General features: G+C 40.1%; 1 protein-coding gene across 2 annotated transcripts in view; it reads left to right on the top strand.

The window, feature by feature from the left end:
• mdga1 (MAM domain containing glycosylphosphatidylinositol anchor 1) overlaps nt 1–26,086 on the top strand; it is a 179,226-nt gene that overhangs the window by 52,097 nt on the left and 101,043 nt on the right. For both annotated transcript variants that reach the window (XM_079665543.1, XM_079665542.1), the window contains exons 3-4: nt 4,661–4,800; nt 24,808–24,982. In XM_079665543.1, the coding sequence (XP_079521669.1) occupies nt 4,661–4,800; nt 24,808–24,982 (315 nt within the window). The remainder of the gene's footprint in view (nt 1–4,660; nt 4,801–24,807; nt 24,983–26,086) is intronic.

Genomic DNA, 26,086 nt, shown 5'->3' with positions numbered 1-26,086 from the left:
CACACACACACACACACACACACACACACACACACACACACACAGCCATTGACACATGCATGTATGATAAATATCAACAGCACACTCCCACACGCATTTAACCACACATGCGCTGCCTAGCACTCCGTCAAGCACTCTCTGCGGTTTGACACCAGCGCTCCTCTCTCATCATTAGTTTTAGTGAGAGATGTCCTGTCCTCTGAACAAAAACAAACATGGCAGGCGGTGGCGAATCAATTAATCAGGCGAGGCATTTGCCGATAGTTATGTTTCACTTACAACTAATATGCATTGAATCTCTCAGAAAGTTTCCAATAATGCATGGACAACACTTTCAATCAGCTTCCTGCGGAACAGTTTTGATCGATGAATCCTCAGAGTCAGATAGATTGCTGTCAAAGCAGAAGCTTTCTATGAGTGATGATCGTCTTCCACGCTAACTTAATTGATGCTCCTCTGGACACAACACTACTTCCCATGTTTCTCCCTCTCTGCCTTTGGCTTGATTTCGAGAGTCGATTCCTGTACAATTTATTTAGCTTTTTACGTTGTTTTTGCTGGTGCTTTACTCACGGTTCCAACATGGACTACAAGCAGCAGGGTCATTTTAGAGTGATGGTAAAACGTAAGACCCCTATTTGGATGATTGCATTTGTATTTTCTGAACCTTCTGTAAGGGAAACTTCTGCAGCAATGGAGAGTCAGGACTCAGAGAGACATGAGGAGAGTTGGAGCTTTGATGTCAAACACTGATGTTTAATCACAAGTATCGGCCGGAGAAATTCACATCACAAGTCACAGAGCAGCCAGAGATTCTGACTGCCCTGGTGGGTTGCCGAGTCAAATCTGCCCAGCCTATCTCTCGATAGACCATTTAACGAGTTTACAGAGAGTTAATCCATATATTGGGGGATGGTGCGTAAACACTGGGAACACTGGAGATATCCCCGATATCTGGAAATACTCAATCACCTGTCTGTGGGGCTTAGAAAGCCAGCATTCTCACAGTCATAAAACCCTCTATGACCGATAGTAAAACTGAGAATAACATCACATGACTGCATTATCACATTCCTTACGGGAGATAACAATCTCAGGGTTGGTTGTAAACGTCAACAGGCAGAAAGGTTAAATATCTAAAGCAAAGACAGAATTAATCCCTAACACCTTCCATAAAAGCCTTTGGCTACATGGATACCAGTTAAATAACATTAACATATGAAAATACATTCCAGCTTGATTTTCATTCAGCTACAGGTTGAGCCCACTTGCTTTGCTTGCATCATTTCTTTGTTTTGCTTTTGACCACGGTGTCCTGTTTGAAGAGCCTCACTCATGTTCCCTCTGGCCAAACTGTCAGTTTCCCCTCTTTGGCCGAATCCATGTATCTACCTATTTCTCTGTCTTATGATTAATACCATCTACTTCTATTCTCCTTTATTTCTTCCACTTTAATTACCCCTTCCCATTTATAGCCTTTATATTCCCTTCAAATCCCTGGCAACTTCATTCATCTCTCTCTCTGTCCATTTCACATTCTCAGCCTCATTCTTTGTGACCCTCTCCTAGCCTTTACTGTGTCTCTCTTTTTTAAATGTTACTTTCTCTCTTTGCTCATAGTGTCTTCCCTGTTTCTCGCTCTCCTTTTTCTATCCCCAGCCTCTCTCTCTCTCTCTCTCACCTTTCTTTCCTACTCCTCTCTCTTTTGCCTTTCTTGTCTCTTCCTCTCTCTCGGCCTCCCCTTCCCTAGTCGATCAGACAGTTGAAGCAGCCAAGCTGCCGGAGGCGCGAGCAGACAGAGGAGCCGCTCTGTCCGACCTCCCTCTCTCTCCGGAGAGGCAAACTAATGCCGACACACCAATAAGCTGTAAAGAGACAATTATTCACCATTTACATCAGCTCTGTCTTTCTGAGTTACTGCAGCACACCTCTGCATCCAACTCTGTTCAAACCAAAGCATTTTTGTAATGCTTTTATCCATTTTGGGTTATGTTTTCATTGATTGATTGATTGGTAGAGATTTGCTCTTTTAAAACTGTAGCCTAGAGGTTGCTTTTTACTGGAAGATTGTTGGTTAAAGATAACTGAGAAAATAGAAGTAAATACTAAAGAGCATGATCTCCCTTCTCACAACAACTGCTATCAGCATGCCCTTCAGGAAGGCACTTAACCCCCAAATGCTCCACTGGATCAGCTCTGCACTCAAAGACTGTGAGCGTTTTTCTGAAAAGAAACTCAGACAAACTATATTGGTTATGGTTGTAAATCAGTTGAAATCATTTTTTTATCTCCCGTCTTCAATATCTTGGAGAGTATAGCACATCAATTGTAACCCGTATATAGAATGTCCTTTTCATCAAGTGCACTTTCTCCACATGGCTGTTTCCTCTCGTTTGAGTCAGACACCATGTGCTGCAGACACAACTTGACGTCGCTGAGGTTAACACAACAGAAGAGAAAGGGCAACAGAGCAATACGCCTGTTTAATTGTAGAGAGCTGCTTCAAGAAGAGTGTACCGTACTCTCAATGTGTGTAGCTACGATGTGTATGTGCATGTTTTTGTGCGTGAATTCATATATTTTGCTTCTTTGGAGTAGAAATGGCTATGGTATGCTAAATAGCTCTTTGAAAGAATAATGAAAAGCCTGAAGGAGTGAATGATTGACTGCTATGTTGATGAGCTCCTTAAACACAACAGCATTAAGTATCATCTTCAAACAGGCATTCACACACACTTTTATGCAGCACACACCGCACTTTACTACACACATACAGTATAAGCAGAAGGCATTATGGGAATCACACAGTCTCGCTTTCTCTTTTTTTGTTCTTCAAATGTTCTGAAAAGAAGAACAACAATTAAAATAGCTAAAGATAAATATTGAACAGAATAAGTTTAGTTAAAGTAACTTTGGAAGACATTATTGTTAGTGTTTTTCTATGTGGTTGTGATAGCACATGCCACACGTTTGTAGCCACGACCGAATCTGACCGCCGTTCTCTTTTCTTTGCTGTTTCTTGAAAAAACACGTATCTAGCGAAGTGGCAATGTTACCAAAAATATTGAAACGTAAGTGGACAGGCAAACTCGCTGTGTCCCTATACCTTAGGCTATTAACAAGCTTTGAGTTGTAATGTCTGATCGAGTTGAAGTTTAAGGTGAACAGGCCGCCCACTTCCTTCCTGTCTGTTCAATGATAAAAGTCGCAGAGCACAGTGAAAATGTGTTCCCCCTGTGAATCGATGCTAATCACATCATTGTGCTCCCCCCCCCCCCCCCCTCATTCCTCTCTCTGGGGTTTAACACTCCTCTCTCTAGCTTTTTCCTCCTCACCCGCTGTTTCTTTTCTCTCCCCTCCTCGCTCCTGTCTCCCTTCATCATATTGGAGGTGAAGTTATGTGAGGCTTCTTGCACGCGAGTCAGCCCTCCTCATGTGCAGCTCAGATACTGTTGTCGCAACTCAGAGATGTGCCATCATGCATTTGCAATCCATTATTTCTGCGGTTACAGTCAAAGCCTTTTGAAAAAACAACCAGTAAGGAGCTACAGGCAATTTGTTGATATAATTTCAATTGAAAGATTTGGCCTGGGATTTTGGTTATGAATATATTTAAATATTGTCATGAAGCTCTACCTGAGTCGAATAAACAATAATTAGTTTTTGCTATTCAATTTATGTTACTGACATATAAATGTTGCCCTTACTGTCTGTTGCTACAACCTATGTTGTAAATGTATTATCTTTTCAATTTACACACGGCATCTATTGCACGTCTGTCCGTCCTGGGAGAGGGATCCCTCCTCTGGTGCTCTCCCTGAGGTTTCTCCCATGTTCCCTTTAAACTGTGGGTTTTCTCTGGAAGTGTTTCCTTGTACGATGTGCGGGTCTAAGGACAGAGGGTGTTGTATTGTCATACTGATATTCTGTACAAACTGTGAAGTCCACTGAGACACATGTAACATTTGTGATATTGGGCTATATAAATAAACATTGATTGATTGATTGATTGACTGCTCACATCCTAGATCACTAATAAGTAGTCAATCAGAGCATGACATCATGTCGAATACAGTGGCATTTTAGCATAAAGCTTTTACAATTTTTCTTTTTACCATGGACTCACTTGGAAATTAAAATATCATGTTGCACTTTTTTCACTGGGCCCACCAAAGGACTGGCCTCAAAACCGATATTGCACAGTTTGACACAACTATTCAAATTACAAACGGGACTTCATCAAACCAATATTTCTTCTGTGAATTTAACTTCAGTCTTGTATCAAACGCCATGTAAGAAAAAAGGACTCTCCTAGAGAGAAGAATCAGCTTTTGACCTTCTAATGGAGAGGAGACCAAAGTTCAAATGAATGAATGCGTCTTTCATCAAACACTTACTAATGTAACACTCTGCAAGAAGGCTTTTTTTATGCAGATGTTGGAGTTTGTAATATAACTGCGTCATCGATACCAGCACTAATACTGTATTACACATGCACCCACAAGACAATGAGCTTTTTTTCTGCTGCAGAGTTGTTACTAAATATGTTATGTGGTTTCTCTCCCTCTGTGTTTTTGTGTGTGTGTGTTTATGTGCGTATGTCCACATGGCTACATGTCTGTCTCTGCATGTATGTGTGTATGAATGCATCCACTCACAGCTCAAGCCAACGCCCAGATCGTGCACTCAGGCGCAGCATGTAACGTCAAGGATGATAACATCAGTGAGAGAATCTACACCATCAAAGAAGGGGACACACTAGTGCTTCAATGTATCGTCAAAGGACACCCACGACCACAGGTAAGATCACCAAAACCCATCCTGAGAAATGTGTGTGTGCCTGAGTATTTGTTATTAGACTGTTCGACATTTAAAGTATGTTGACGCTGATCCAGTGACTTTCACTGAGTGAGCACGTTTGAAACTCTTTTTCAAGGAAGCTTGGACAATATTGATATTTTTTTAGAACAATTCCTGTCAGTAACACAACAAGCAAAACTATATTGGATGGATAGATTTGTAGGTGTTTTATCTATTACAAATAATAAAGATAGTTTTTTAGGGATTTTATCAATTAATTTTTTTCAGACTTTCATAGAATAATGTATTATCCATGACTTAAAGTTACATAAAATGCTTCGTGGAAGAAAGCATTTTTTTTTGTACTATTTTGGGAATAATAAAAATATTGGGACATTATACGCAATATCAGAGATGTAAGTTTATCAAATAAAATAAAGAACATCCATTCATCCCCCAACCAATCACAGTTAGGGACTCTTCCAGGCAACAATGCAATCAATGAGCCATAAACAACTCTGACATCTGTCTTAACAAGCTGTCAATGTTGTTATAATGTGTGAAGTCAGAGTTCCCGTTAGAATATTTTTTCGCCGGTCAACATGTCCGTTAAAGTTTAAATCTTCCGGACTAAATGAGAAAAGTGCCGGTCAAAGGCCTTCTTTGTTATTTATTGTGCTTTAAAATAAATTGATATGATTCTATATTAAACAAACTAATTATAGTAGATTAACTACATTATTCAAAAGTGAACAATAACTTACAATAACACGGGAATAATAAACGGAGCGCTCTCTCCCTCTTCTGACAGCCCGTCAGTATCATGCAGCTCGCGCAGAGCCGGCCCGACCCATTAAGCGACATAAGCGGCCGCTTAGGGCCCCGTAGCCACTAAGGGGCCCCCTAGCAAAAACATTTTTTTTAAATTTTTTGTTTTTAATATTATTATTATATTTATATTATTGAGTCAATAATATAATACATTAACCGTGCTTTACCTAAACCTCATCATGACACAAGAGAGGACGGCAGGATTGTGATTTCCCGTGTTCAGTGAATGCAACAGAGGCAAGACACCAGACCAACCAGAGAGTTGAATGGAAATAAACATCTGTCTTATTGGCTGACAGGTACCTACTGTATCCTGTGAGCTGTGACAAAGTTTAAAATAAACTTTCAGTCGGACTCAGAGTTTTTGAAGATGGACATAAGAAAAACATTTCTTAAAAAAGACGATAATTCTCAAGTGGTGGCTTACACAACAACCCCAGAGCCACCACTTGAGCCAGGTGAACAAGGTATGTAAATGTCAGTAGACTTCCAAGTTATGCGAACATGTAAGCAAAGCATAAATTACAGCTACGTTGACGTTACTTTGAATCGCGGGGGTAAGCTAAACTGTTAGCAAGTAGCTATAGCTAGCCAGATATATTAAATAAACACTTTGTCATACAATCTAAATGTAATGTTTTTTGGCATTACCTGGTGATTTCAAAGAAAGCTCTCTGGGAAATGTTGACTTACTGTTCGACATGAAGCAAGAAGCTACCTTACAGTACACAGTTGATCCGGAGTCCTGTCAGTTAAAGTGTTTCATAGTTAGCTTAGCTAAGCATCAACCTAGCACTGAAATATATGGATGTTATGTGACAGTATTTCTGAGAAAAAGCCAACTGAAATGGTAGCATAGTTGCCACTGCTTTACGTGTTGACAGCATGTTTGAACGTATTTGCAGCAGTAAATGTGGCTGTTTGGGCACTGACGTTACCATAGCAACACCTGAATTTAAATGTGCAACCTCTTTTTGTGACAGATTTTTGCAAGAAATTATAATTCTTCTGAATGATATTCCTATTGACAGCTAGTTTCTATGTGAACATTATGAGATGGACAGCCAGAGAGAATAAATGAAAAACAGCTATGAAATACTATATGACAAAACAAGAATACAGTTTAAGTGATTTGTAAAATATCCATAAAGAAAAATCTGTTTACAGTTCTGTTTCATATGGGCGTTGAGAGATGTATCCATAGATCTCTTAATGTTGCTCTCAAAGTGCACCTGATTGATGCTTTTAACTTCAATATTAGAAAAAAAAATCTTCCCGGGGGAGCATGCCCCCGGACCGCCCTAGAGGAGGTTAGGTCCACGGTGTTTACATGCTTATTTATACAATATGTGTGCTTATGCTAACATCATAAGACAAAAGTTGGTTCCGTGTTGTGTATAGTGAGAACGCGCTAGAGTGAGGGGGGCCCCCAAGCCAAAGCTCGCTTAGGGCCCCCAAAAGTCTAGGGCCGGCCCTGAGCTCGCAGATCATTAATGAGTACATTAAAACTAAACATATCTATAACTAGTTTAGGTAGTTTGAGAGATAATTAAAATAGCTACGTGTGATATTCTATCCTGAAGTGTGTGTTTTGTTCCGCTCACCGCTGCATGTGATCATGCAGAGCTGCGTGTCGACTCGTCAGCAGCAACTGATCTCTCTCTCCCGTCAGATTAGACTTCACTCGCGTTTATGTCCATATCGATCAGATCTAGCTAGTTCTAGCTAATGATAGGACTACTTGCTTATTAAAAGACACCTAAACAATAAGCAACCGGGTGAGGCCGCAAAGTATCGCAGCATTATGCATTTGTTTACATGCCCACCGGAACCCCGAGGCATTACCAACAGATCAATGCACAATCAACAGGATATCTCTTTCTCAATATTAAGTGTTAGACATTAGAATGGACTTGTTTGTCACATACTCTTTTGTCTGTCACATAAGTGGCGCAAGTTGCGCAACTGATGTGGTATTGCGCTAAACGGAAATGATTTGTTGAACGGACACTTTGAACGGAGAGATTTAGATTTGCCGGGTCTTCAGCATATTTTACCGGTCGTAGTCCGGTAATTACCGGCTAACGGGAACTCTGGTGTGAAGACCTCGTTAAATCTTGCAAACTTCACTTATTTTACATGGTTGGACTGTTTTCAAGCATGCTAGAGACATCACGAGCATTGGTTACATAACATTACCTGCTAGATAAGAGCATATCAATCCAATAATCATTACTCGTCTTTATAGTGTCACTAGTATTTGTGCACACCAGCTTGTCTTTTAATCACCTTACAGTAGCACTTACTAAAACCATGCCCTGCTTCAGTGTTTGCAGGTGGACATTTATATCAGTTGGCTCTTTCCTGAGTCAGGTTATAGTGATTCAGTATATTACTTTATATGGCACAGACTTGAGAGAATGTGCTTGTGATTTAAAGTTCAAGAGTGTACCAGAACAGCTGGTAGGATACATTTAACCGCCGACTGTAAACGGTTAACATTTTCTTACAGTCTTTTAAATAACTTTGCAGCTGCACTGATGGATGTTTTATGTGTTGTCAAAAATATGATTTAAGACACTGGAGGAAAATATGTAAAACTGCACAATTTATGAAAAATCATAATATGAAATAAAAATGCTGTCCACTTCATTGCACTGCTGAATTTCCTTCTGTCCCTTAAGCTACACTGGAGAGAAGTGAAGAAGAACAAACACTATTATACAACAGCTCAGGCCAGGCTGCACATGCTGCTTTTGGAGGGCAGCCCATGAGTAAAAAGAGCATGGCCCTTATTCTTTCATAAAGACATACTCTTTATGCGTTTAAGCACACACACACACACACACACACACACACACACACACACACACACACACACACACACACACACACACACACACACACACACACACACACACACACACACACACACACACACACACACACACACACACACACACACACACACACACACACACACACACACACACACACACACACACACACACTTACATGCACACACAAAGCGGTTTACTTAGCCAATAGTGGACACATCCGTGTTCCAGGGTTGAACTCCAGCAAAACATTTTGGACCAGGCTCTCCGTGTGTGCGTGTGTGTGTGTGTGTGTGTGTGCGTGTATGTGTTTGTGTGTTTGAGTTTACAGAGCTAGATTTAAAATGAACTGAGTTGACTGGGGAGGGATTGTGGGTTTTGTGTGTATTTGTGTGGTGAGGTGAGAAAAGCAGTGTTCCTCACGGGTGAATGTCCACTGGCATCACATCAACATGAATAAAACAGTGCCTGTGTCTGGGCCTTGTTTTTTCCTGTTTGTGCTTATGCTTCTGATGGCTGTGTGTGTGTGTGTGTGTGTGTGTGTGTGTGTGTGTGTGTGTGTGTGTGTGTGTGTGTGTGTGTGTGTGTGTGTGTGTGTGTGTGTGTGTGTGTGTGGTGTGTGTGTGTGTGTGTGTGTGTGTGTGTGTAACAGGCAGCTTGTGTGTCTACAAATGTAAACTAATCATTTGTATGTAGCTGCAATATCTAATTACATCCCGAACTGTTGACCTAACCTGTCTACACTAACTGCGGCTGTCATTTCTCTCTAATTTCACCCATCCATCTTTCTCTCGCTGTCTCTCTCTCTCTCACACACACACACACACACACACACACACACACACACACACACACACACACACACACACACACACACACACACACACACACACACACACACACACACACACACACACACACACACAGATTCTATATTTACAGACCCTATGCCCTAAAACAAATATAGACCAACTTTAAATAAAACTTTTATTTCCACTGGTGCCTGAATAATAATCATGATAAAAACGAAAAACACATACACAACTTGATTCCCCTGGAGCAGTTCAGGATGTAGCAAATGGCGTCAGTGATTGCTTGTTTCCTGGGTCGGAGGTGGTAGTGTATTTTGAATAATGATCACATTGGTCACACAGAATGTACAATGTATATATATTGTGTGCACAAGCAAGACATACACTGCCTCTGGCAAAGAGATCTTGTTTGAGTGAGTGTGTGCGTGCGTGACTGAGTTTGTGTGTGCATGTGTTTGAGAGAAATTGCATAGAGACACATTACAAACAGATTGCAGCAGTGAACACATTTCAGAAGCTTAATGCCTTCGGACAGGACAAGAGATGTGGAGGCATCAGGTCTACATTTGTTAACATTGAATGGCAACATATTTGAAAGTTGTACATTACCAGGAAAAAATACTGTACCTTTGAAACAAAAGCATCACCTTAATAATCAAATAAACAACAATAACCAATAATTGTTGCCATGAAAATAAAACCATATAAGTCTAATATAGTTTAAGAACCAATCATTTTGGATTCATGTTCTGTTCATATTAAAATAGAAAGACTCCTTGAGTTGGGATCAGTATGTCATATTTTCATATTATCTTCAACTGTGTCACTGAAGAAACATGAGGCAGTGCTGCCCTATACTGATATAAGAGAAGCAACCAATACAATTTAAATGCAAATACCTATTGCTAAGGTGAGAACTCCATCATGATATTTTCTTATAATTCCCATTTTATTTTACACTTTGTATTGATTCACTAGGGTCTTATATTTAAATGAGAGTATCAGACACAAGTACGGGCACGAGCAAAAAATAGGACTCAAGAGCACAACCAGGCAAAAAGGTCTTTAGTCAAGCGTTTAATCCAAAAGGTAAAAATAAAACAGGAAATGATCAAAACATTTACTGACTGGAAGCAACGAAAAACAACCAACTAGGTTGGTACAAATGCTAAGCAGCTAGAACAATAGCTTACTTCAGGAGAGAAACATGGAGCACTTTCTGCTATACAGACAAGACGAACTGGCACTGACCAAGGAAACAGCACAGACTAAATACACAGGTGAGGAGTGATCATTAGGGACAGCTGAGGCTCATTGAGGCCAGGCAGGTGATTAACAGAGAGCAAAAATACACAGGTGAGGGAGTAAGGCGATCAGCCAGGGCCAGGATGTGACAGAGAGATTGTTTTCATTCATCCCAAATGCATCAAATATGAAACCTAATTTAAAAGCCTTAGAAAATCACACCTGTTATTTAAAAATACAAACAGTAATTGACCCGTGGCAAAACATATGTAAACAAAGATACAAACAGCATGCTGCATGACCTTCTCTGCTATGCTTTAAGGCAGCACATATTGTCACAACATGTGTCAATGTTGTCAAGGAGAGGGCAGTCAAGTAGAAGGTGGCATATTTACACGTAAACACATGCAGGAATAGAGAGAGGGGGATAGAGATCAGATAATTACAACAGAATGAAACAGCATAAGGGCTATACAAAATAAATTAAATGATGACAGATTATGGGGGCATTGGAGTAAGGCAGAACGATACAGTGATAAGAGAAACAAATGCTGATGCTTATTGTGATAAAGAGGGAAGAACAATTCAAAGTCAAGATCATCTGTGTGTTAATGTGTGCATGTGTGTGTTGTTCATCCTAACTGGCACAGTGTATGCATTAATGTATTGCAAGCAAGCATAACACATTTGCATCCTAGTGTTGCGTGAGAGAAAAAGCAGAGATTTGATTTAAAAAACAAAAGGTTAAACCTAGAAGCTTTTGCATGCGCCCAATGTGGGTTTGACGGTCCAACCTTTGTCACACCTATCTGTCTTTAATCCGTGTTGTCACCCTCAACTGGGTGGATTAATGCAAATAGACAGAATTGTCCAAATCTGCCCAAACTTCCAAACTGAAACCACCCCCTATAACTAAAGACTGGAGATCAGAACCTGCTTTACAGCTGGAACAGAGCAGAAGTAAACAGTGAGTGCTGACCTCTGTCCCAGTGTGTTCTGCTGGAGAAGCACACTGCAGCATTCTGCACTCGGCCCCATTGGGCTTACCGAGTTTCCACTGCGCTCCGATCGGCTGTATTGATAACCTGATCCCTGTCACCCCAGCTCTCCTTTATCCATCCTCACAGCTTTCCATACCCCATCTTCTTTACACACATTGACCGTTCTGTCATTGCACAAATATGTAGTTCCTGATGTAATATTCGTTATATTTGAGTAAAGCCATGGTGGGAAAAAACAAGACTTGGTTAAGTATTCCACAGTGCCAACACCAGTGAGGTGCTTTAAACACCCATGTTTTAATTTATACAAGTTAACAAAAATAGGTTTTATCTCTTCGAAACAAGAAGACACTGCAACCTGCTTATGAATTACCTTGATCAGTGCACTTAAACATTTTTATTTTAGAAAGTTTTGTATTTTTTGTGCACTTTTGGACATTTACCTAAGTGCAGATGTATTAACTTCAGCGAGTAATTGGTCATTATTAAAAAGTTTATATTTTATGCATTTTATTTCAGCCATTGTCCGCCTTAAGTATCGGCATCAGCCATTGAAAATTCCATTTCAGTTGACCACCAGCAATTACTGCCATTTGATACATGAAGACAAAGCAGTGTGCACAAGGAACCTTAGGATGAAACAACCGGTGACATCGACATGCAGGAATTTTACAGTAACTCTCAAAAGCAAATATTCATGACTCAAAATTAGGTAATTGATGTCTGCTTGTTTTTTTATTACCAGAACTAGATGTTGCCTGCTTAACTTCCAACTTTATTTGTCGCCAAAAGGCAGTTATCTTTGCAGCATAGAGTGCAACATAAAAAAACATAGCTGACCAAATGCTTTGTACAGAACGTGGTAATTGGCTGCCTCGAGAAGTGTATTCAGTGTATTCAATCAAGCACTTTTTTTCTACATGAAAGCTGTCATTCCAAAACACTAAAGCAGCCAAGGCAGTTTTCTATAAATATTATTACCAAAAACAGACTGCCTGCATCTTCAAATATCAGAATAAACTGTAGCCAAAACATTTTCTAAAATAAAATCTTTTGGTCCATCGCGATTAAACTGGCAACAATTTTGCATAGTTTTTAGGATATTTTGGAACCACACTCCTCGTGCTTTGGGGTATTTGCAGTTTTTCCTCATGAAAAATAAATAAAGTCGAACAGTCACCAAAGTCCTCTTTTTCTTCCATCCTCAGTGAGAAGTTTGTATTGGCCTCTAGGTGTATTCTGGCAGTTTTGTTATCATTTATGGATGCACTCTACTTTAGCGTGAATGTCCTCAAAATGCTCTTAGTATTCACCCTTTAGAAAAACAATACACTTACACATTTGTGCCGACAAGATTTTTAATACATTTATTGATAACACAGCCTCAGCAGAGCCGACCACACAGAATATTTTAAGACATATTTTATTCATCAGATAAGCTGTTTCATCGCAGTTCAGATTCTTTTATCTGTGCTTGGGAACGAGCTGCTCGTGTCCCACATTTTGATGGCTCTATTCAAGATCATAGGAAAATGATTTATGAGTTCTGATTGGCTCTGGGTTTTAATTTTGCATTTGCAGTCTAGATTATTTTTTAGAATTTGTGTTATTCTGTAACACCATTTCCCCAAAACTTGAATACCTTTTCTGACTGAGATGACGAAGACTTTCTCAATCTTCCTCTCTCCTCACCTCTCAGAAGGAGGAGGATCCAATTTAGCCATGGGAGGCCGGTCCAATAAATAGCTGCTTTACTGAGAATGAGTCTGATTGGGGATTTATCCAATCCTTTATTAAGACTGATTGTTTACCTTTGCCTGAGCTTGATTGGATTGAAAAGAAAGCTCATGCACTGATACAGAGGTTTGAGAAATCTAATCATTTTCCCTCTCTGCCTTTCTTTCTTTGCCCTTCCTGCTTCTTTTTTTGGTTGCACCCTCTTCTCCTTCATATTGTCCTTTTCTCTGCCTCACACTTTGCCTTCCCCCCTCTCCCTATCCCTCCATGCGAGTATCTTCACATGAAAACTCTTTCCTTTAACTCCTGGCCCTGTGTAGCTCTCCTAATTTCTCGTTCTCTATTTATTTAAGCATTTTTCACTCCGTTATCTTCTTGACACTTCAGTCCAACTGCAACAAGCAATACATCAAGTCAGAAACAGTTAGTTCACCTGATGGAGCAGCTTGGAGAAGGAAGAAGTACATTTTGCATGCATATTTTTACAGGAAAGAAACAAATCCGCTGGTTTAAACAAAGGTGTTTTTATTTCTTTCTCATGACAAATATGAGGCAATGATATGCAAGATTCTCTCTTATACTGTCATGTCAAGCATATTGATTATTGCTATGAATACTTACAGTAAACACTCCTCAAAGAAGGAAAGAATGCAAGAAAGAAAGTAACACATAAGATCAAAACACACCTCAATGTTAGAGGTCACCTAGAAGGTGCTTGTATCATCGCTCAAGTTAACTCCAGGGACAGCGGGGCTTTTAGTTAACAAAGCACTGTAGTCTCACTCACAAAGCTTTTCTTGTTACGCATATACACAGGTAGGCACACACTCACGCACGCACTCATACACACACACACACTCACATGGCTTCTTGAAGAACACAATAGGAGAGTAAATGGTTTTTCTGAAAGTGATTCCTACCTCCTTATTATTTATTCATGGGCCTGCTGGTCATTGCAACCTTGAGACCAGTGTGTGTGTGTGTGTGTGTGTGTGTGTGTGTGTGTGTGTGTGTGTGTGTGTGTGTGTGTGTGTGTGTGTGTGTGTGTGTGTGTGTGTGTGTGTGTGTGTGTGTGTGTGTGTGTGTGTGTGTGTGTGTGTGTTTGTGTGTGTGTATGTGTGTGTGAGGGATGAATTCTATAAGAGAGGAAAAGGTGGAGGGAGCCATAGAAGAGAAAAGTGGAGAGGCAGAGAAAAGAAAGAAGTGGGGGTTGGAGGGGGGGAGATGAGGCTGCGGTCTGGAATACGGGTTTGGGTTTCCGTCCTTGAGGGGTGAGTGGAAGGCGATCGATAGTGAGGCTGAAAGCAAGGCTGATCGGGTGGCAGCACGAGGCTGCACAGGCACTCAGAGGGAACACGACCTAGACACAAACAAGGTCACTGCTCGACCCCTAACTGGGCGGAGTGACAGAAAAGAGAGGAAGAAGAGATCAAAACTGGTAGAAAAAGGTTGAAGAGGTTGGTCACCAGACAGATGGAAAGCAGAGTTTGATGGAAGCAAATTGAAGAAGAGTGGGGAGGATGAATATAACAAGAAAGTATGAAGTAGATGAAACAGGTGTATGTTGTTGAAGTTAAATAACACATGCAGCATCTGCACACATGATCATTTGATATTTTTTAAAGAGAAGGTAGAAACAGGAAAACTTTGAGTCTCCTTGATTATACAACTTCAGGATGTAAACGATTCAACACACCTTAGATAAAACCTGTTACACCAGGAACCGTCTGCTTGAGTTCATACATTGTGTTTTGACTCTGAATATTTCAACAGAACCGAAGACACATAACAAGCAAAGACGTAGATAGAGAAAAAAGGGAAGGGAAAGGGATCGGTGAATGTGCAAAGGACACAGCGGGTCATGATAAGGGGTCAATAAGTATTACCTACAAGGGCTTTCTAGGAATTAAAGCACATGAAGAGGAAATTCAACTTTTTTTGGACACATCTTTTGACGATTCTGCAACTTGTGTTAACAAAAGCATTCTGCGTGGTGATGTTGTTTGGTGTTTTGGAAGGTTGTTCTGTTACAAAGAAAAGTGGTATGAAAAGAGATAAACAACGTTGCTACCTTGTATGTTGAGGCTTGGTGTAGGCAGAATTGCTGCTGTGCCTCTGATGTCATTAAGAAGTGTCTGGATAATTTCTGTCGGGTGATAAACCTTTTCACTGCAGTCACTTACCCAACACTTGATGAAGGTTACTTTAAAGCTAAGCTTTTGTGCCATGTCTGCACATCAAAGAGGATCAACAGCGCCAAACAGCTTCAGACGAGCCTTTGCATCTGTGTCCTTGACTACTTGAGACGATGAGAGAGGCAGGAGAACAAGGACAAAATCAAATTCAATTGGGAAGCAAAAACAAAAACATGTAATATTGCTGGAGATGAGTCTGGGGGTACACTCCTGGTCTGGATTCTTCTATACCTTGTCTGTACGGCGTCTCTCGAGTGTCTGCTGCCGTGGCAACGGACTTTACTTTTCAGACAGAGGCTAAAAACAATACATTTGAGGTCTAAATGTATGTCTGTTCTCACAAAGTCTAATGAAATGGTGAGAACAATATGCTCTAGACATTAAACAGTGGCTAGACAGATACTGACAAACAGTTGATAGATGGATAGATATGGATAGATGGATGGATGGATGGATGGATGGATGGATGGATAGATAGATAGAGCGATATATAGATACAGTATAGATACATATATAGATAGATATATAGATACTGTAGATGGATAGATATGGATAGAAAGATGGATGGATGGATGAATATATAGATAGATATATAGATGGATAGAGATAGATAGATAGATAGATATATAGATAGATAGATAGATAGATAGATAGATAGATAGATAGATATATAGATAGATATATATAGATGGATATAGATAGATATATATATATAGATGGATATAGATAGATAGATGGATAGATAGATATATAGATATATAGATAGATATATAGATATATAGATAGATAGATAGATGGATAGATATATAGATAGATATATATATATAGATAGATAGATATATAAATAGATAGATAGATAGATGGATATATAGATAGATAGAAAGATAGATAGATATATAGATATTTACATAGATAGATATATATATATATAAATAGATAGATAGATGACTGGTCAGTATTTACACAATCCATAGATACTGACGGTAGATAATCAGAAATATCTGTCAGGAGTTATTTTATTTCTTTATTTCCACCCCTCCTTTCAGTTCTCATTTCTCAGCATATTCATGCCACTCAGCAATGACATCATCTGCTCTACACACACACACTGACACACACAGGCAAAAAAGCGAGATCTCAAATTTCTCCGTCTCATGCCATGCTTGTGCTCATTAGCCATCGCTCATTAAAACAAACACATCCAACATGGGCGACGCGTGTAAGGTAGCGGCTGACACTGCTGCTGACGGATCTTGAAACACAGCCGTTTGGAGAGAGATGCTAACATCGGCTGAGTCAGTCTGTTACGCACCGACTCAAGCAATCTGATGGTCAAAGCAATGATGAGACAACTCTTTAAATGTGTAAACATACACATTCACATTATGCAAATGTTGTTTTTCACGCGGGAGAAGGCACCAAGTAAATCATCTGAATTTGCAGCAGGTGTCTTTCAAGGGAAAACATCTGTCGAGCTTCAGCGTCACTGGTTGTTATCCATGCTTACAAACATATCGCACATCATCATCATAAAAACAGAAGGGAAATATTCCATATACCTTTTTATAAAGATTATGACTAAGATTATCGTCACTGCTGATGATTCATCTACTTCCAGTAATTTCATCGCAGCCTTGGTGTCGTATTTCTCAGGCAGAAAGAGCGATAAAGGCATTCGTATTGTATGTCAAGGTTAAAGTGAGATATGGTGTATTCAATATCAATGAGTCAGTTTTATTGAACCTTTTGCTGTGTGGTTCACGAAAGGGTTGGAAGGGGTCTCACTTTGTAGTATTAAAAAAAACACACCAATGGAAAATGTTGCTTATATTTAATAATTGCAGCTACGTGAAATAACTCATCTAAAAGCCTATTGATGAAAAGTCAATTATGTTCATATCGACAATAATCCAGCTGCGCGACTTGCTTAAAGTATTCAATCACCCAGGCTATTGATTACACATTTAAACAGGAAATCACTAATAAATGGATGTAACATAATGACAATGCCATTTAACTGACATTATATATACATTAATTTCATTTTTTTAATATAATCGTTCCTTTCAATTGGCTCCGCAAAATGTCTGCACTGTCTTAATTATTCCTATTTTCTATGGCATGGCCCAAACTCATGTTGTTTTGCTTTGTTCTTTATATATCATACCATTCCTTGCTTTGCACTCTCTTCCTTATTGCCTTTCCTCTCTTCTCTTCTCCCATCCCATTTCCTCTCTCCTACTACTTTTGTTCTCCTGCTTTTTCTCTATTCATTCATTTTTAAAAGGAAAACAAATGGCCATCTTTTTTGTACTTAGAGTACCTGTTCCCACACACTTCCCTTTCTTCCCCCTGAGCTCATCATGTCATGAATCAGCAAAAGCAACATCCATTCAGGCGCTGACGCTTGAAATGATATATATTACTCCCTATAGACTCTTACTCTTTTAACCATCCATTTATTTGTACTCGTCTTTCGGTTGCTTCATGGTATCCCTTCCTAGAGACGGATAATTGGAATGGGTATTGCCATGTGCGAGTTTATTAAGTCTTATACTGTTTGTCATCCACGCTTTGTCACTTTAAGTCATTCAATCAGGCATTGTTTGTAAAGCAAAGCAGGAGCTATTACTTTTCCGTATCTGTTTATCGGTTCAAGCGGCCATCATTAACTTGCCTTTCTCCTCTTTCTCCTCTGTCGTTTTGTCATTTCTTCCTGTTTTCTCTACTGCGCTCCCACGTTTTCCCTCAGTTGTATCATCCTCAGCGCCGATGTATGTGTTTCTGCATGTTTGAGCGCCTCTGCGTGTGTGGGTCTGCATCCGTGCCAAGTAGTATTCCCCGATAACAGGATTACCATCTTAAGCCTATTCACGGTAACTGAGCCAGCTGAATGGATAAAGCACTGTATCTTCGAATCCACTGGTGTTACATCTAGAAGAGACAAATTGTAGTAAGCAGGCCTAGCAAGCTTTTGGTGAGTTACTGAGAGGGAATATAAAGAATTCAAACTCTGTAACACCCCAGGAAGCATCAGTGGCTTAGAGGGGGTAAAGCCTTGCAAGCTAAGCATTGCTTACAGTGATGTCAAACAGGGAAGGATTTAACTTCTCTCAGCAGTATTCTCCTCAGTGGTTGTTGGTAAAGGACACTGTAGAGCACTCAAATAAACTACCTCTGGAGGGAACTAGCCTTCACAGACCATTTACATGCACACAAACCTAACACACCACAGGAAATGTACATCACCAACAAGCATAACAGGGCCCCTTCAACACTGTTGGAATTCAAATAATATGTTCACTACATTCACAGATCATTTATTAAGACTGTCTGTGTAGACTTACCTATTAAAAGAAATGGACATCATCATCAATACCTCAGAAATCCTATTGATTGAACAGCTTAGTACATATTTAAAACTGGCCTTGATTAACACACCGGCCTTCTTTTAAGAAATAATCACTTGTCCTGGGCATCCAGGTTTCCTCTTGCCACTATAGAGCGGGGTTGACGACACGCAATCCAAAAAAATAAGCAGCCGAAGGTTTTCAGTCAAAAAAATGTAATTTATTAACAAAAAAGTATTGACTTAAATAGTCTCACAATAACAAATCTAAAACAATATTTCGGCGATATACTTTCCTGTATAAACTAAACTATACTTTGTTTACATTCCAATTTTCAACACCAATCTCTGTCTGTAATTGGCGGTCGAAAAACTGTTGCGCTCCCCGTCTCATCAGGTCTCCGTGCATCCCGGCTGTCAAACAATCACTTCATCAAAACATATTCACCACGGCAACACAAATCACCCCTCCATCACTAAATCATTTATCAAATTATGAATCTAAATAATAACGTTGACTTCATTGTGGATCTAACATCACTTTTGAACTATGAGTGTTAATGTACAGTACCAACAATAAAGTAATGTCGATGTGGATATTATTAGATAACTGGATACTTGTCTATTTATTGCAGAGGCAGAAATGGAAATGTGAATCGAAACGCGGCCTATCCAATACGTTTGCTGCATCATAATAATTCTGGATCAGATTACAAGCACTTTGTCTTCGTTACTTTTATTATCTGTGACAGCTGTGCTGAATATTGATAACACATACATAAAGAGAAGGATACTTACAAGCATCTCAGCTGCCTCTTTTCTAGGCTAAGTGCTAATTCAGTATTAAGGTCCCTCATGTGCCGTTGTGTAATGTTGACAGTCTCCAGTTAAGACAGCGGGGCGAAAAGGTCTGATGGCCATTGGACCGTGTGTGCTGGATCCTGTTGGGATGTGTCACTCTGAGTAGAGTAGTGAGAGACTCAGAGACAGATCAGAAGAGGGAGGGAAAGTGTGTGTGTCAGCGTGTGTGTGAATATGTAAAGAGGAGGCAAGATGTGAGAGGTGTTAAAGAAAAACAGCTTTCGACTTGTAGAGATGGAATGGGTGGAGGGAAACAGAAATAGCAAAAGAGACAGTCAGAATAAGAGATTTGAAGAAAGGTAACACACACACACACACACACACACACACACACACACACACACACACACACACACACACACACACACACACACACACACACACACACACACACACACACACACACACAGAGAAGAGACAGCAGGGGGAGGCGTTTACACAGAAAGCTAAAGGCCACTGACCTGTCTGTACGGTTGACACACATTAGCCTTCTCCTCCCTCACCAACTAAAAAAGTGCACACCTTTCACTGCCTCTCTTTTCTTCCCTACCCTCACTCTTTCTGATCCATATTCATCAGGCATATTTTAGCTGTCCTCCTCTTTTCCCCTACAAGTAAACACAGATTTAAAACTGGAATCTGTTGCCTTTTTATTTGACACACACAGCTAGAATCCAATGCAATGCAATAGAAGTAGTCTGCAATAAACCCCAGGTTTACAAAGCTCATAATGTTGCTTTTTGTTGACGGCAAGGTGTTGATTCAGCCCTATCATTTTGGAGGCCAAACATTGAAAGCTGTATCTTATATTTTGTCCTCTGTCTCATGAAAACGGAATATAATAAGCTTTATAAAGTTTGGTTTTATTGCAGGGCAGTTGTGTCAGATTGCAGTGGCTTTAGAAAGGTGTGTGTACCTATTTAAACTGGCACCTTAGTGTATTACATTAAAATATCCATCTGTATTCTGGAGTACAGCAGATTTACTGTCACTGCAGATACTATGAGGCACTGCCGAGACAATGTTGACTTGCTTTTCAGGCTGCCAATAAAGCCTGTTTATCTCATACATATAAACAGCAGGATTTCACAACAACTCACCGAAAACATCGTTATGTGGAGGACTGCTGCTGACTGTAGTTTAAGCTTTAAATTGAGAGTTTTACACAACAATATTGACTTCACTACACTTTGAAGAAACGGCAATCGATAAATCACCTGCTGAAAACTCAAAATATATTTCAAACGAATGCAATACCAGGCAATGGGGGATACTAAGCTCGAAACTCTTGACGTTATTTGTATCAAACAAAACCTCTTCACTTAGCTCTTTCCATAACAATGTCAGCAAGAGAGTTTAATAGATTCAATCGTTAATACTGTTAACAAGTGTATTGATGCAGAAACTGCATTGCGTTGGTTGGGAATTCACATTGTTTAAAAGGGAATGATTGCAAATCAAGATTACACAATATGTGACCACTAATGGAACATTTACTAGCCCACTCAGCTGTGGTCAGTATTATTAGTGCACTCTTCAATACTAGCAATTTGAATATTGCCAAATCGCACCCTGCCATAAAACCACACACAAAGCCAAAGTGGTCCCCAACTTCCTCATCACGATACACTGACAAGACCGTTCTCTGCAGCGTTTCTGTTCTCCTGTTGAACAGTCTGTGTCTTAGACAGCAAAGAGCCCCCCAGCTGAATACAGAAAACAGTGAATGAAACCTGCTGCATTTCATGTCGAGCTGTATCCCAGGGGATCCCAAACCTTCCCTCCACATTACACTTTTAACCAAATGTAAGAGTTTGTATCATTACAAAAAGCTCTGACTCAACATACGCAGCTGCTTCTTTTCCCAGCATGTGTGAGGGAGAAAGTCTGGGGGAATGTGTGTGTGGTTTTTTTTACGTGTGTAAGTGGATGTGCATTCAGACACAAGATCTGATTGAAAGTCAGTGTTAGGCTTTCCTGTATTTTATAAAGAAATAAAGGCAGGGAAGAGAAAAGCGCCCCGACAGGGATGAGATGAGGGAGAGAAAAAGGACTGGGAAAGATATCCAGACCAATCCGTCGGGACCTGAGTGAGAAAATAGAGCACCAGCATCACATGTCTATCGAAGGAAGGGAGAAGAAAGAGGTATGGAGAGAGAGCGAACGAGGTCAGAGAAAGAGAGAGCAGGTGATGATTTTAAGCTCCTGGTGTCACAGGCAGATAGATATAGGCTCCTCTGCTGCCCGCCAGTCATCTGCATCACACACAATGTCCCCTTTATTTGCAATATCACCTCCATCTATTTTGCTTCATCTCCGGTGTAGCAACTCTGGGTGTGAGGCACTATTTCTCTCACCCTCTCACAGCTGCCAGGGATACTGTATGTATATATCATTCCTCTCATTCTCACACTCACTCGAACAAAATCCTCTTTCACTTTCGTTTACACATTCAGTCTATGTTTTTCCTTCCTCACCCTTTGTCTCTCTGTTTCCTTCCATAGCCTTCTGTCACGATTCTCATGTTATGTCACGTTTCTAGTTTTGTATGTTTGGGTTTATTTTTGCTGTTCGGTTCTCCCTGTCTCCCTTGTGTATTGTCTGGTCCCTCTCTCTGTGTTTTTCCCCTGTCGTTAGTTTCCCTGGTGTGTCTAATTGTCTGATTGTGTTCACCTGTTGTGTTTCTCCTCCCCTGCCCGGCTGTTTCTCGTCCTGTGATTACCCCTCCCTGTATTTAGTCTTGTCTCTTCCTGTGTTCAGTGTTGGTTCGTCTTTTGTTGTTGACTGTGTTCACCGGTGAGTGTTCTGTCTGTCCAAGTTCTATTCGTTATCCTTGAAATAAAGGTATAATCAGTTTAATCTGCATTTGGGTCCTGCTTCCTTCGCTCTACCGTAACACCTTCCGTGCAATACGAGGGGAACGGTGCAATTTCATTTATAATTTATTATGTACATATTCCCTATCATGTCTATTTAAGTCCCATTTCTTGTTTTTATATTGTCTTGTTGTTGCGTGTTGGCACCTTGAGTTCATTGTCATTTCGTTGTACCTGTACAATGACAAATGAAAGATCTATCTATCTATACCTTAGTCATGCCTTTTACCGTAGGATCTCTTTGTATAAACATACTCTTAGCAGTATTACTGTAAGCTCATATTGTCCTTGCACTTTCAATGCTTTTCTGTAATCTTTTGAGTGCCACACATCATCCTGATTTCATCCTTGACCCTTTTATACACACACAAAAAGGGACACATTATGATTTTACATTTAAAGTCCAAAGCCCAAATCCAATACTCTTGCTATATTTGAAACTATTCTTTATATTCCTGAACTATAATCCTAGGAATTACTCTTAAATGCGTCCTGTCCTAAACACAAGCAGGCAAAACGTCCATAATTTGTAAGATCCTATCCCCTCCTCTTTTAATCCTTGAATAGAAAGGATAAAAGCATGAAAAGACAAATGCACATTTCATGCTCACGTTCACTATCCACACACACACACACACACACACACACACACACACACACACACACACACACACACACACACACACACACACACACACACACACACACATGCAAACTGGAGTCACTAAACCATGGAGAGACAGGGTTCGGTTCATTGCTCACCTTGGCTGGTGTGATCAATGGCAGTCTGCCTCCTCCAAATCCTTCCCACAAACAGAGCTGAATAAACAGGCAGGGAGTGTTTACACAGGCCCTGATCATCTGCTAATCCATATAACCTGCTTTCTAACCAGAACACACTCACGCACTTACAAACACCAGCATTGAAAACGTACGCCGATACTGTGTACATATCCAGGAACACAGGCTGTGCATTAAATCAGGAAAGAAAACACTTATCCGCACAAACATTTGCATGCACACACACATCAATGACTTTTGCCCATTATCCTCTCTGACCTCCTCAACAGGACATGGTTGATAGTCTCGTCGTGGTTGATAACAGACAGAAGGGTTAATAGGGATTAATGGACTGTGCACACACAGTTGCACACACACGTACGAGGGAACATAACCAGTGCTCAGGCTTTCATGTATCTCTGGAGCCTGTGTGTGTTTGTGCATTTGATTAATCAAGTGGAAGTATCATGTAGCTGTCGGCTGTGCAGCATTCTCACGGCTTGATGGGATAATTGAGGCGTGAACAAGCCATATAGAGTTTGTCAAAACTCTAAATGGTCTGAGTTTAGCATCATGGACACCATGAGTGCAGCGCTTAGTGTCATTAACTCCCACTCTATGGAGCAGACAGATTTTATCACCGAGAAAAAAGTCACCGCTCTCTTCATTTATAATTTTTTATCAGTATCTCAGACTATTAGACTTATTCAAGATTTGCCCAGAGAAATAAATGCTCTCCAATCTGTCTCACAAATGCTTATATGGTTATATTTTTGCTAATATGTGGCGGATTTTGTAGCGTGATTCACAGTCAGAAGAAAATCCTCAATAGCCATGACTCTTACTACATGAATGCAAACATTGGTTGTGTTTGACTATTTGTTAAAATGACTAATGCTATTTTAACATCTTACCTTGCTGAAGAAGATGAATTCATCTAGTATAGTATTTGTTTATTTTTCCCAGAGGGGAAAATGGGTTAGAGCACATCACAAACGCATTTAAAAAAGATAAGAAAAGATGTCACTGACATAATCTTCAATCAATGTTTTCTATTCAATAATTAGGTCATTTCCTTTGTAGGAAACTGGACCAGAAAGTCACTTTCAAATGTTAGTTATTGTAAACATTTGAAATGTATGTTAATGTTGTTAATTATTTTGTATTGTGATGCTTTGGCAACATTGTTTAATTTAACTTTCATGCCAATAAAGCCCCTTTGAATTGAATTGAATTGAATATTGGTGCATAAAGTTGAATATGCCTTTGTAAAGAGTGGTCGATTTCAGCATTTTTGCTTCTTACTGTATCTTTTAAGTTTTTGGGCAATCAATTGTCAAAGCCTGCCTTCTGACTCATTTTCTCTTCTGCTATCTGAACTATTTCCCCTCACATTTTGACTGATTCTGTTCTGGTTTCCCCTTGCTTTCACCGACAGCATCTTCGTCAATTGAACATTTTCTCTTTTCCCTGTTCTCTTCAGGTGCGGTGGACAAAGACTGCAGGCAGTGCATCAGACAAGTTCCAAGAAACATCAATCTACAACGAGACGCTGCGCATTGAGGGCATCCAGAGGGTGCAGGGGGGCCGCTACTACTGCAAGGCCGACAACGGGGTGGGGGTGGCTGCCATCAAGTCCATCCGCGTAGATGTGCAGTGTAAGTGGGCAGGGAGAAAGATGAGAAAAATAAATAAATAACTCCTTCCACTTTTGGACCCAAGCTGACTATCACTACAGCCATTCCCACTGTAAGATCAAGATGGGGGGAGATGGAAAGATGAAAGACAGATTGGATGGATGATGAGATTTCAGTAGGGAATGGCTTCCAGGAGTATGTGATGACTTATGGTGGAAAGGATGAAAAGCATGGTAGGAGGATTACGGGCAAAGAGGATAGATCAAAAAGAAGTGCAGTATTTTGAAAGGATATAGATAAGATGCTGCAACACGTTGAAAATGAACATCTCAATGTTTTGCCTGTAGTGTAACTTTGGTTATTTTACAGATATTGCAGGTGTGTGTTCTTCACCAATGAGTGTAATGAGGGTGGGGGGGAAGTTTTATCAGATACTCCTGGAAAAAAGTGAAGTCTGTTGGACAAAGAGAGTTTTATAACAGTTAGTCCAGGTGGTACGGGCTCCCTAACGCACTGTTTCTCAACAAAAACATGTCCCTACTATTTAAAAAAGTACTAAAATAACAACATTTCACACATTTTTAGCGGTTCGGATGAAGAATTCTTCTTGCAGTTTAGCTCTGTCACATCCTTAGATTTGACAGTGCCTGCCATTATTATCATATTAATGATTAATTGGCTGATAATTAATCGAATACCTTTCTTTAACAAACTTTGTTTACACATCCTTTGACCTTTCCCAGCAACCTGGCTATGTGATGGGTCATTTGTGATTGTCTGTCATAGACACAGACATTGAGAAGCAGTGTGTTGTAGGGGCCCCGTGCTGCTGCTTGTTTCACTGCCCCACTGTTCCTGTGAGTCAGGGGCCAGGTCTTGGCGACAGGTTGACGCACATGCTTCTATATAACAGAGACACATCAATACTTACACACGCTTATTTAATTCCCAGCCCCCTTAAAACCTTACCCATCCATTACAGAAGTTTATTACAGAGACAGTCCTTTCCTTCATTGATTCAATCATTCTAATGGTTGGTTTATAGACTCATAGAAAAAGGCTGATTGTCCAGGGGCCCAATAAAGCTAAACATCCTTTACCTGTCTTTCATTTGCTCTCTTCTTC

This window comes from Notothenia rossii, assembly GCF_949606895.1.
Source record: "Notothenia rossii genome assembly, chromosome: 2".
In the NCBI taxonomy this organism is placed as follows: Eukaryota; Metazoa; Chordata; class Actinopteri; order Perciformes; family Nototheniidae; genus Notothenia; species Notothenia rossii.
Note: the sequence above shows the minus strand (reverse complement) of the source record. Positions and strands in the feature narration are given on the sequence as shown.